The sequence below is a fragment of the Propithecus coquereli genome, unplaced genomic scaffold (assembly GCF_000956105.1).
Source record: "Propithecus coquereli isolate 6110/MARCELLA unplaced genomic scaffold, Pcoq_1.0 Scaffold156, whole genome shotgun sequence".
Classification (NCBI taxonomy): domain Eukaryota; kingdom Metazoa; phylum Chordata; class Mammalia; order Primates; family Indriidae; genus Propithecus; species Propithecus coquereli.
The window spans coordinates 6,060,870-6,074,814 of record NW_012140080.1 but is presented as its reverse complement, the minus strand read 5'-3'; the positions used below and the strand labels follow the sequence as shown (position 1 = coordinate 6,074,814).

Here is a 13,945-nt window from a genome sequence, read left to right as displayed (position 1 = left end):
CCACCACCGGGGGGTTCCCTTTGGTCGGTGGGCCAGGCGGGGACACCAGCGGAGCTTTGGCAGGGGAGGACGGGGGCAGGGGTGGGGGTAGGGGCGGGGGAGGCGGGGGCAGGTTGGGAGGTGGTGGAGCGGGCACGTTGGGACGAGGAGGGATTGTCCTGGCACCGCCATGCGTCTCGGAGGCATTGCCTAGCCTGGGAGATGCAGGGGGGTTGAGCGAGCCGCTGATGGTTTTGGTGGGAAGTCTGGGAGAAGGCGCTCGGGAGCCAGGGCCCTGCCCTGTCTTGGTACCTGGAAGTGAAACAAATTCTGGGTGAGTTCGGCAAGAAAGGAAGGAGAACCCCCAAGCGTGTGGGCGGCACTCAGGGCACTTATGCATGCCGTCAGTGAGCTGCACGGTAGACTCCTTTTTCTGCACATCCACTGAGAGTCCTCAGGTGTCACAGCTGTCACACAGGAGGGCCAGCCGGACCAGCCCCAAGGAGCTGTCCTCCTCTAAGACAAGCCCAGGCAAGGCTACCAGCCTTCCTATGCATGCCACCTCTGCTCTCATCCGCTCAGGGTTCTCCAGGTCTCCCAGCCTAGGGCAGAGGACCGCCCTGAGCTCCTTCGCCCTTCCTCATCGCAGGGCCACCCTCACACTCACTGTTACCTGCTAGGTCCATCAGCCCTTAGCTCTAGTCTGGATTCTCTAGTGTACCAACCAGAAGTCCTGCCTACGGAGGTTTTCCTCACTCCCAGAATTTTGTGAACAAGGACTTCCTTTGTTTCTGTATTGAGAACAGAAAATGCATCATTCCCTGAATATATAAGGTAAGTCAGGAGGGAGGCACTTGCCCTTGACAATCCAGGTCCAATGACCTTGAACCTCCCAGTGCCATGGCTTCTGGAAGTTCCAAACGCCCTTTCCTGTAATATGGAGATACTTCAGAGAGCTACAAGTAGAACTACCATTTGATCCAGCAATCCCATTACTGGGCATCTACCCAAAGAAAAAAAAAGACATTCTATAAAAAAGACATCTGTGCTAGAATGTTTATAGCAGCACAATTCACAGTTGCGAAGATGTGGAAACAGCCCAAGTGCCCATCAATACATGAATGGATTAATAAAATGTGGTATGTGTATACCATGGAGGTCTACTCAGCCACAAAAAACAATGGTGATATAGCACCTCTTGTATTATTCTGAACAGAGCTAGAGCCCATTCTACTAAGTGAAGTATCCCAAGAATGGAAAAACAAGCACCACATGTACTCACCATCAAATTGGTATTAACTGCTCAACACTTAAATGTGCACATATAGTAGTAACATTCATCAGGTGTCAGGCAGATGGGGGCAAGGAGGGGATCTGTATATACACATCTAATGGGTGCGGTACGCACCATCTGGGGGATGGACAGGCTTGAAGCTCTGACTCAGGGCAAAGGCAATATATGTAACCTAAACATTTGTACCCCCATATATGCTGAAATAAAAAAATAAAAATACATATAAACTTGGAAAAAAAAAACCCTTTCCCAAAAACTTATGCTAATTCCCAAGGGGCTGGCAATTTCTTGGTCTCCTGGCTTTCTCACCTTCTAGATCCTTCACTGTATCTGCCCCAACTTAATTCAATGCCTCTTTGAATTCAACAATGGCAACAAATTGCTGCTCATGGTAAGCGTTTGTGTTTGGTGGACTTCACAGAAGACTGGGGTGGAGGGGGGGCGGTCCCTGGAAGGGGCTCTGCACAACTCTGCACCATATTGCTGGTTCTCACCCTTTTTTCTCTCTGCCTGTCTCTAAAAAGAAAAAAGTTCCCCTTCCTCTTTACTACACAGACATTCTGTAGTCATCAATTAAATATGTCCTTGGAGTATCACTGTCTACTCAGGAGGCATATTAAAATACTTCCTCCAAGTATAGCGCTCTTCCTAAAAGACATTCTGGAGAGTACACTGTTCCCTATTTTAGCACCCCTATGTTTTATAATCCATATGACAACACGTGGAAAACACTTGAAAAAAATGGAGGCTTCTCACACCTACAACTTCCTGGGTTCTGCAGAATAGGAAATGCAGCAGTGTTCATTTCAGATCATAAACCCCAGCATCTACCAGGGGTTCTGAGCTTTTCAGAGCCTGCGGCTCCAGTGTGCTTACCCAAGCAGGTGCTAAATCACCCTAAGGCACTTGATGTCAAAAGCCAGGCCAGTCAAAGCAAGGCATGGTAAGAGTGACTGTGAGGGCTGACAAAGTGGGCAGGACCTCAGTTATCTGGCTTTCCAAATGGGAGACCCTCTGGCTATGATGTGACAGTCACCTGGACAACAGTGCTATTGAGTGGCTGTTCTTAAGGTAAGGCAGTAACATCATTATTCCTCTGTTAAATATTCTTTCTGAGGTGATTCCAGAAGAGATAATGTCTTTGCACTAATCCATCCACCTTGGCTGACTCGATTCCCCTGGGGGTCAAAGGCGGAAGTGCCAGAACAACCAGCTGACCATGACCAGGAGCGGAAGGACCCTACCTTCCCTTTCCAGAGAAAGGATCATCTGCCTGCAACTCCAACCTTAGACATTTCATGTGCTATCTAAGGCAGGTGTCACATTCCTGCCCAAAAGTTCTCAAACCTGTTTCCATAGTGCGCAGAGGTGACGAGGGAGGACCTGGGCAGCTCTCTAAACAAGGCGAGGCCAACCTATACGCCCAGTTATTGAAGGAAAGTTAAAGGGGTAAGTATGAAAAACAGAATAGAGACTACACTTGAATAACGCATCCAAACTTTTCAAGTGACTGAGGACACCATGCATCCAAGATTCAAAATCCCTCCAAGTGAGTCAGTTAAAAATATAGGATCCTCTGCTTACTGGGCAGCAAGCCAAATGAGAAATGTGGACAAACCTATTTGTATCCTAATGTGAAAAGCAAGGGCGACCCAAATCCTTGCTCGGCTTATGGTCATGCCCACTTGGGGACGAAGGTGAGACCCACAGGAGAGAGAGGAACTGGAGGCACACGTGCGGGCGAGGGAAGTGGGCAGGCCAGGGCCAGCAGAGTGCTCCAAGAGAGCCAAGGGGGTCAGGCGTGGTGGCTCACACCTGTAATCCTAGCACTCTGGGAGGCTGAGGCAGGAGGATTTCTTGAGATCAGGAGTTTGAGGTTGCAGTGAGCTACGATGACACCACTGCATTCTACCTGGGGCGCCAGAGAGAGACTCTGTCTCAAAAAAAAAAAAAAGAGAGCCAAGGGAAGGAAGGGAGGAGGCTGTCCTTCATAACAAATGCCAGCCCTAGAAATCCAAAGAAAACACAAAAGGAGACCAAGAAGTGGGTGGGGAAGGGCCAGCTCGAGGGCATCAAGGATGCTTTGCCGGTATGAAAGGATTCCGCTGTTAGAGTCTGAGGGTTTATCAAAAGATGAACTATTTCTTCTTCCTTAAATCTGTATACATTTTCCAGAAGAACTTTGCTTGCATGGGAGTCTAACTACACATTCTATACGACCCAGTGATAATGTTTTCTAATTGTATCTTATTCTAATTGTCACTCCCTCAGAGCTCTGAGCCACGGCTGCATGATGACTCCAAGAACCCTAGTCACTTTTGCCTTTGTGGGCCCCTTCCACTGTAAATATGTTTATATTTATGACTGCATTGGTATAAAGACAAATATTATCTCTGACTCTAAAAGATTGTGTTTTTTCTTCTGATTTTAAAAGAAAGTTAAATATTTTCGTGGGTCTCTAAAAGTATTGTGAGCCCTAGATGCTGTGCGTATGATGCCTAATGGGTAAGTCAGCAACCATGCTATCCATTCACAGATTCCATTCAATAGATATTTACTGACCACCTACTATGTGCCAGGCATTTTTAAGTCAGTGAAAAAATATAGCCTTGCCTTCATGGAGCTTACACTTATAGCGATAAGGCAGACAATAAACAAATAAACCACTAAATATAAAGTGCATCAAATGGTGATAAGTAATATAAGAAAGATAAATCAAGGTAACAGAGATATGGAATGAAGAAGTAGGACTGATCTTTTACGTGGGATGCTGAGTAAAGACCTCACTGTACATTGGTCAGGTGTCACCTGAGCAGAGACCTGAAGGAAGGGAGAGAGTAGGCGGTGTGGACGCCCGGGGAAGAGTCTTTCAGGCCAAGGGAGCAGGTGGTGCAAGGGCCCTGTGGCAGCAACATGCACAGTGTGTACAAGAGCAAAGAGGGCAGTGTGGGTGGAGTGGAGGGCATGAGCCAGCAAGAATGGTAGGCAGTAAGATCAGAGAGGAAGCACAGTCCTAAGACCTCTTCTATGAATGAGAAGGGGGCTGAGGAGAGTGCTGAGAGAGGAGAGCTATGGTCTGTCTTACCCTGGCATGTGCCCAATCTGTGCATCTACCTGTTGGCTTTCTCCATGAGTTTCCATCCTGTAACAGGCATCATTAGTCACTTCATTATGGACCTCGATCTCTAAATAGATGAATTCTTTTGTTCCACAACACAGTGTCTCAAATATCTGACATGTGTGTCCTGTTAGAGACAAGCAGGCAGGGAGGAGGACTGCCGGCTCCCTCTGGCTAGTCCCTATGGACACCTTACTGGGGGTCACTTTTCCCATCGTTATTTCTATGAAGAGAAACTGGTAGAAGCTTTATATCCCAAAGGATAGTTGATAATGCTCAGAAATTTTGAAAAATAAGAGGACACTGAAGAACATCCACTCTCATTATTGAGGAAGATCTTTGCACTATCTTTTCTGCCAAACTCTCAGTGAAACTGAGAAAATGAAAATGGCCCTATGAGAAGGTTGAAGTTAGATCTCAGAGCACCCTGGAGGCCTTATCTTTGCTGGACTTATCGGTGGGTGCAGGCAGCAAGTGCATTCCATGATGTTAAACAGTCACAGAGGCCACAGAAAAGGTTAGAAAAGCCACATTGTGGAAGATCTGGTAGAAGATCTTCATAGTCCTTAAATTAATGATATTCCTGGCGTTTAATCAGTTGCTGGCTGAAGAGCACAATAATAAGAACACTCTTTTTGCTCATAGTGAATATATATTAATATTTGCCCAATTTTAATTCAGTACTTTCAAAATATCTGATGCCCACTACAACACAAATGACCACAGTAGACTGATGACAAAAATGGCCTCGATCACCCACTCATGCCTGATTCCGTAATCTTTGAAATGTGACTTTGTAGCTGTTCTCATCAATAGGTGAAGTCTATTTACCCATCCTTGTCTCTGAGCTGGCCTTGTGACTTGCTTTGGCCAAGAGGATGTGGTATTACTAAAGTAATACTTCCTAAACTTCCAAGTTATTTCCTAGTAATGGGACCAAGCCTCAAGAGACTTTATACACTTCTGTCTTTTCTCTTGGAACCCCGCCTTTGCCATGAAACCAAGCTCAGGCCAGCTTGCTGGATACTGAGAGACCACATGGATCAGAGGTGAGTCAGGCCAGTTATTGCAGTGGAGGGCCCAGAGACAGGTGAAGTACAAGAACAGCAAAGCCACCATTCAACCTGCAGTTGTTTGCAGATGCTAGAGGGAGCCCAGCTGAGACCACCCTAAATTGCTAACCCACACAATTGTAGGCTAACTAAATGGTTATTTAAAGCTTTTAGGTTTTAGGGTATTTTGTTACACAGCAATACCTACTGATACAATGACTAAACCATTACAACTCACAGGTTGCTAGTGAGTCCACAGTGATGTCACTATGATCTTCTATTACGATTTGTACCTTCTGTCTATATGTTGCAGTTTGGGCCACCAACACACCATCACTAAGTACTACACACTATTGCGAGTCATTCTTCAACTGTTACAATGGAATAATTTAAACAGGATGATGATTTAAAAGATTCCATGAGCAATTTTGTGGTTTGGAAACTTCTAGTGCTTAAGGGCCCAAATACATGATCTCCTTCTCTATGACTGCTCACTAAAAACATGTCACTTACTGGCATGTCTGGATTGCCCAGTTGGTTTCATAAGATAAGGAGATAAAGACCACAAGACAGGCAGGCTGAATTCTTCCTTACCTGCTGCATCCCTCTGGCCTGCTGGGCGCAATACGGGAAAGCCACCAGCAAACAGGTCTCCCAGGGCTGGGGGTGTGCTCACAGCTCGGGAGTTCGTAGACCCTCCTCCTTCTTTGCTGGTTCCCTTAGAACCTTTAGAAAGAAGAGGCAGGTAGATAAGGACTTGTGAGCAGAGTCGAGCAGCCAGTTCTCAGTCTGGGCCATGGTCTAACACTGCACTTGTCACCTGCCCATTCTCCCACCTCTAATGTCATCCTTCCACTCAGCATCCTCCCTAAGCACCCTCCGCCTTGATACCCTGCAGACCCATGTGCCTCGGCCTGTCTACTACTCTCCCCAGTCCTACCAAAGAAGTGACTGATTGTGGCCAACTACCCTTCCAAAAGTGACCAAAACAAAGGGACTTGAATACTGCCATTCTGTAGATGCCAACGGGGGAACTGGTAGCACCTTTTGAATTAGAAACCAAACATGGCAGGGATAGAGCTGGTCCTATTTGCAACTTGGCTGTGGGAGGACTAGACAAAGAAAACCCATGGATTTAATTCATTCAGTCATTTTAACTTCTTGTCCACAGAGCGTTGGCCAGAATGGCAAGCAGGAAGGACGGACAGCAGTGATTTGTGCTTCAGAATTTCCCTTCCTGTCTCCGCAGCTCCTGGGCCTGAGCCCCTGATGCTTCCCTGCCTTTTAGTCTACGGAACAGAAATCTCATGAGCCCGGAGGAGACGGGTCACTAACTCCAGCCTTCCATATGATTTACCAACTACAGAAAATGAGAAGATATTCTGCTTAGACAAGAATTCCTGGCAGAAAATATTAATATTTACAACCTGGAGCAAATATATACACTGAGCAATTAGGGCACAGTGCCCACTGGTGGATGAAAGTGGCCAGATTATTCTGAGCATTAATACCATTCATTATTCATTGGAATGATTAAGAAGTGTTGGAATAGGAGTATTCCAATAAAATGAATTTATCTGTTAATTGGGCTTAACCAATTAGATAGTGGGTCTAACCAGAAATTAATTTTTATTGTAAGCAATGTTGAACTATGTCTTGAAAATTTGTCTATCCTTGTGCATTAACATATATAATTATATATAGGAGAAACAATTATATTTTTAGGACTATCTTTAAGAATTACCGTTGTGCAAATCATTGCAAAATATATGAAGACATAATAATACCTTACATTACAGGGTGGGGAGTATTCCTTATCTGAGCCTGGGACCAGAAATGTTTTGAATTTCAGATTTTGTAAAAATTTTGAAACATTTGTATTTACATAATGAGATATCTTAGAGAATGGGATCAGAGTCTAAACATGAAATTTATGTATGTTTCATATGTACCCATACATATAGCCTGAGGGTTAATCTTATACCACATTTTTAATAATTTTGTGCGTAAAACAAAGTTGGTGTATATTGAGACATTAGAAAGCAAAGGTGTCACTATCTCAGCCACCCATGTGGACCATCTGTGGGTGTTTGGCATCACCATCATTCCCGACTGTGAATTTATATGCTACAGATAAGAGGTCATTTTCTTAAACTTACTCACACATAAATACTTAATGGTAAAAAATATGACATACCATTAATACAATGAAAAAATGATGTGCTCAAGGTAACTAAGCAACACAGGAGCCGCACTACAATACCTGTATCGGCCGTTAAACAACAGCCACAACAAACAACAGCAGGCTTTCAGTCTCCAGCTGCAATGCTGTGTTTTGACTAAAAGGTTACTGTGCACTGCATTTTATTTTTTTAGGTGAGAGGAAACATCAGAACCAATTGAGGGACCAGGAAGTGGGTCCTCTGGGGATGAGGAAGTGCTGCTAGATGGCTTTTTAAAACATTTCCTCCAGAGTCATCTGCCTCTTTAACAATGGTTTTTGTCTTAGAAGTCTCTCTTTGATTTTATAAACTGGTATGATTTCTTGTTCCGTTATGAATGCACATTGCTCTGGCCCTTCCAGAAACCCATCACGCATTTTCACCATGTCGCTTGCAGGCACTTTTTCTGCAGCGTGACAATGTCATCTTATTACCCACTTGTGGCACTGTGGCCCTCAAAAACTTTTGGATTTGGGATTTTCAGATTAGGGATGCTTAACCTATGCTAAATTTTTCTGCATATACTATTGCAACTTTCAACAATCTTGACCAAAAAAAGAAAAAAAGAGCAGGTATTATTATCTCTCCCATTTTGCAGATAAGCAAATAGCCTTAAAGAGGTTCCTTGATTTGTCGGGTAGCAGAGCCAGAACTCAACACGAGTCATCGGACCTGGGCACGGGACTCCTTTTATTATATCATACTCTAGGAGACAGAAAGCTTCAGTCATATAATCCTCTGAGACAGAATTCTTAATAAATCTTCTCCTTATGAAAAACGAAACAAAAACTTTACTTTTTTTTTTTTTAAATGTTGAGACTTTCATTTTTTATTACTGAGTTTGAGGACAACGTTGACACAGGGTAAGTGATCTTTAAGTGCTACCCTACACAGCGTCCATAAAATGTGCTGTGTCCACACAATGAAATATTGTTCAATGATAAAAAGGGAAGTACTGACACAGCATGGATGAAGCTTGAGAACATTAGGCTACATGAGAGAACCAAGTCACCAAGGGCCACAATTGTATGATTCTGTTTCTATGAAATATCCAGAATAGGCAAAGCCATGGAGCTGAGGGCTGGGAGGGAGGGGAATGACTACTCATGGGTATGGGGTTTCCTTTTTGGGGTGATGGAAATGTTCTGGAACTGGGTGGAGGTGAACATTGCAACAGCATTGTCAAGGTACTATTGATAAATGCCATTGACTGGGATACTTTAAAATGGTGCATTTTATGTTATGTGTATTTTATCACAATAAGTAAAGTTACCGAACCATGGTGTTCTTTTTTTTTTTTTTATTTGCATCTGAAGAGTGATGGAAGATATGCTCCAAACCATCTGAGGATCTGAAAAGGAATCTCCGATTCTCTCATCCACTTGGCCTGTCCGTTGAGCAGGTCTGAGATGGCAGATGTGTGTCCTGGGAAGCAACTGTGGCCCCAGCCACAGGAGCCTGTGCCTCACGGGAGGTCGGGCCATGGTGCTCACTTACCCTCGATCTGCGGGGCGCTGCGGTCATTGATCTGCGTCACTTTTCGCAGGCGAGTTCCTTGCTGGATATCAGCCAACAGCGCGCTCCGACCTTTCGGATCAGCCCTTCTCGAGCTGGAAGTGTCTGTGCTTACCTGTAAGGGAACAAGAGGGATTTGCAGATAAACAAAACGTCCAGTCTGGTCTGCTGTTTCTCCTCCTGCAGTTTTCTGCCTTTCTGCTCCATTCCAAGGCTGATCTCACGGATGCAGTTCCTACAGGTCTTGATGGAGACAGTCTCAGGTCCTGCTCACACCTCTCCCTGCAGACCCAGAATGGACTCTTTCCTTTAGATGATCCAGGCCCAAGTGCTTACTTTGTGCTCAAACTCCTGGAGGTCTTAGCGAGCCCTAACTCATAGCCCCCTCTTCCTCCCTCCTAGGTAAGGCACCCCATACCTGGGCTTCTGTCTGTGTGTACCCGGCCCCTGCTCCCAGATTCTGAGTGATCACCCTGTCGGGTGCCTCAGGTCCACTTCTGGACCAAATCCTTGGCCGACCCCCGAGCTCAATGACAGGCATTGCTCCTGTGCCCTGTCTTGCCTTGGACAGTACTAAAGTCTTGCTCAGTCCCTAGGTATGCACGTCCTCCATGCTGTTGGGTCCCGGTGGCCCACATGTCTCTTAATTGAAGCAGATTCAGAACCTCTGAGCTGGTTTTGAGGGCGAGATGCTAGCCTTCATGTGGTCATGGGGCAGACGGGAGAACTAGGGAACTCAGGAGAAACTAGGGGTCAGAAAATTGGGGAGAAAGGGAGGGCAGGAGATGATGATGAATGTTTAGTGACTGCCCACTCTGTGCCTGGTGTGTTACATTAGTGCTCACAGTTTAAACTCACCTCGTGAGTTTAAGGTGAGTTTGCCCTCCTTTCACAGATGGAAATGAGACTAGGACCTTGTCTATTTGAGGTCACAGGGCTGGAGTTCAGACCCAGAAGGCTGAATCCCAAAGGCCACGTGCTTTTCACTTTGCAACCCCATAGCTATATCAAGGGCGTATGCAATCCTAGGATCAGTGTGCTACAGGCTGCTGAACTGCTTCGTAAATATATCCGCGAGAACAACTTTCATCCTAATTCTGCATGTAGCCTGAGATCTACTGCTTCAATTCCACTGCAGCTCGAGATGGCGCAGCAGGGGTTGCCTTGGGTTGTTAGCGTTGGGGAGCACCGGGAGGAACACTGGCAGGCCGGTGGCAAGTGAGGGGAGGGAAGGACTGCACTGGAAGACACTGCCAGGAGGATTCTCTGAGGTTAGGAGGTTATACCAATATGTGACCTTAGAGATGGCTGATCATTTCTCAAAGCGAGAAATACTTCTTAGCTCCTGCTGTGTGTACAGGGAATGCCATGTGTCTTTGGGTTTCAACTTAAACATCAGCACTTTGGAGGCCTTTTCTGATCCAAAATATAAATAAGGCCACCCATTGTTCTCTCTAAGGGTACCATATTCCTTTTTCCTCTGTCACATTTATTATGGCATGTAAGTCTACATTTATATTCCCATTGTGGAAATTTTCCATTTGTGGTTATGAGTTTAATGTTCATTACCCCCAAGGACTCCATATCAGGAAAAAAGACCCTGTTTGTTTTGTTCACCGATATATCCTCGAGAGTAGAATGGGACCTGGCCCAAGGTAGGCTAAGTATTTGCTGGATGAATGACTGAGTGGATGAATGACTGAGTGAATGAATGAATGAACTAGACCCAAGATGTATAAGACACTGCCCTTGCTGTCCAGGCATACAACGTACAGGGAGACAGGCACACCCTGCAAGGGAGTTAAGCCCCTATACGATGCAGCGTGTGACTCTGCACCCAGGCGAGACACGGAGAGGAAGACCCCTGAACACTCAGCAGTGGCCATGTTCATCAGGGCCGAGCAGGCTTTAAGGAAGACACGAGACCTCAGATGGTCCCCGAAGTACAAACAGGGTTTACAAATCCTTGCTATAGCCAGTTCCTGTTCAGAAAAGGACAAATCAGGTTTGCTGACTAGAAACTCATGGACTCTCGTGTCACAGACTGGAAACAAAGGCAATTGTGGTTTTGGCTAAAATGTGCTGAGTCTACAGTTTCACTGCTGACTCTCTTGCATGGGTCACGAATCTTCTGCAGGCTTTGAAGGGCACAAACTTCAAAGTCTGATTCTTGTTGCCAGGAAAGATGCCTTTTGAACCTTTGAACCTTTGAGATGCCTTTGAACCTTACAGATGATGGTTAACAGGAAAATTGTGAGCAAGGGGGCCCCAACCCTAATTCATTGGAGAGATATACAAGGCCTGTCCAGAAAGTATCCAGCCATTGTTAATATAATATATATTATAATATCAATATAATATAACATATAATAAGTTATTATATATTATATTGCATTATTAATATATAATATAATTAAATAATATATAAGGTATATAATATATAATTTATTATACATTAATAATACAATATATAAAATAATTTATTATATTAATATAATAATATATTATATTAACAATGGCTGGATACTTTCCAGACAGGTCTCGTATATATAGGCGTTGTATATCATATATATGAAATGCATATCTAAGTGCATATGTACAGCAGGGAATTTTTCTCAGGTATGCATTATGGTCAGGGATTTGGGAAAGAAAGTGCTTTATAATTTTCTTTCTAGGTATAGGATAAACAACCCAGTGAATTATAATGATATTCACAGCCCAAACAGTCTTGGGGGAAGCAAGGGTTAGGATGGTGTATTCTTTTGTTTAAAGAAGCAACTGGAATGATGAGAAAAACGCTATCCCTTACTTCCCCCTCCCCACCCCCAAGGCGAGGGTCATCTCATACAGTTTCTATTGTTTACTAGCAAAATGTATCTTCTGCTCCCCAACCTGGCCCATCCCAAGCTTTTGGGCGAGGGCTATGAAGAATGTTTCATGTCCTTGAAATAATGATTTTAATTTTAGTACCTACTTAGCACGTGCCTCAGTAAGTCCTTGACAATTCTACACCGCAGATTTGTTAATAAACATCTTCCAAGTCGGCAGGAGGATATGTAAGTCACGTCGTGCTCACATGCAGTTCAACTCTCTGGGCTAAATCTGGCATCGCTTTGACGTCTTGGCTGTCTTTCCCGCTCCAGGGTCTGCCCTGACTCTCTTCCACTAGAGGGCTCTCTCTCGCCTGATGTTGGTATGGACCCTTCAATCCTCTCCTCTCCTGAGAGGTAGAAAAGAATAATTTCGTGGCTAAAGCGGCCATATGCAGTATATTTAGACTCAATGGGTTTTGCATAGAAGGACATACTCATTTGTACTCTGAAGATGACATTACACAAAGACAGTCATTTCCACTCCATCTGCAGTATTTATTTACAACTCAACCATAATTTGCTTTCTTAAAAATCTTTCTTAAAAATCTACTACCCCAAGAGTTCTTGTTACTGTGGTTACAGGATGCAGAAAGAGCAAAGAGAAGATTTCCAAATATTCACTGAACATTTTATTCTATGCAAATCCTAATCATTGGCAACTTCACTAAATATGTAATCAAGGCAGAGAAAGCACTTCTGCACACTTTTCCCATGGCAGAAATAGGCACCAAAGAATAAAAACCACACACACAGCAAAACAAAAAACCAACAAAACATTACTTCAGAGTTTGCGCTTGTTCTTTCTTGTTAACACTATTACTGAGTGTGACAATTTGTTGGGTTCCACACAAAGCTTTTGTTGACTCAGTTCTTCTACAGCAAGCTTCAAAAGAAATAACCCAGGATCCTAAAAAGATGCAAATTAGATCATCTCCTTGGCTGTAAAGGTTGCCAAACTGAAATGTGCCAGTAAGGTTATAAACGTAAGAATTGAATGACAGCACTAACAGAGCCAAGGGTAGGACTAAAAATTGGTGAAGTGAGGTGCCTTTCCTCTTACCTTGATAAATTATAAAATCTTTTCATATCTGTTTGTCATTCCAACAAATGAGTCTAACCCTTACAGTGTAGTTTGGGGAAAGGACTTTGAAATGCATGTCTCCTGCTATTTGTCACCCTGCCACCATAAGCCATTCCTGCACCTTTCTGATATTGGTTTCTGTAAAAAATGCTAACAAAAATCTAGCCAGTTGATCCAAATTTAGCATGTTGTTTTTCTCAAAGATAATCCAAACCTATCATTTTAATACAATTTCATCCTCGTAGTCTCCTAAAGGTAGCTTCTCTAATGTGACTGTTAAACCCAAAGTTAGTGCACAGGTTTCCAGACACACAGCCCCGCTTGTCACCCCCAGGCCTCGGCCTACCCCTGTCTTCTCAAACATGGGGGCAGACAGGTACCAGCAGCCAGGGTACTGGCAGTTCATTACCGAGTTTGAATCCCAAGGACAGCCAGAATGACAATGTCTCCCTTCTGCTTCTACCATCTTTATGTTGGAGAACACAGAGAGCCTGGGATCCAAAAGAAAGACATGAAATATTTTTTAAAAAACCTAATCCTCCCCTCTCAAGCCTGACACAATGTTCCCTGCACCCCCAAATGTGCACAAGTCAAGCTGTTCAATAATGAAGCATATTGAGATTTAACAGTTTCATAGCTCATTTTTAGAAATCAAATATGCAATTCAAATCCACAAAGCAAAGAGAATGTACCCACTAACCTCCTTTTCTAAAGCCTGATGTCTTAAGCAAAACTGTATACAGACCCGTGACTGTTACCTAGAGCACAGAACTGGCTCACCCTGTGCCACATCGCTGCTCTGCAGGTAAAG

The 13,945-nt window shown here is 44.2% G+C and overlaps 1 protein-coding gene across 1 annotated transcript in view; it reads right to left on the bottom strand.

Annotated features, from left to right (window-relative positions):
- Positions 1-13,540, bottom strand: part of WIPF3 (WAS/WASL interacting protein family, member 3) — a 31,360-nt gene extending 17,820 nt beyond the window's left edge. The window contains exons 1-4 of the mRNA XM_012640678.1: positions 13,481-13,540; positions 9,163-9,295; positions 6,038-6,169; positions 51-291 (exon numbers count right to left, since the gene is read on the bottom strand). Coding sequence (XP_012496132.1) covers positions 51-291; positions 6,038-6,169; positions 9,163-9,295; positions 13,481-13,540 — 566 coding nt within the window. The remainder of the gene's footprint in view (positions 1-50; positions 292-6,037; positions 6,170-9,162; positions 9,296-13,480) is intronic.
- Positions 13,541-13,945: the final 405 nt, after the last annotated feature.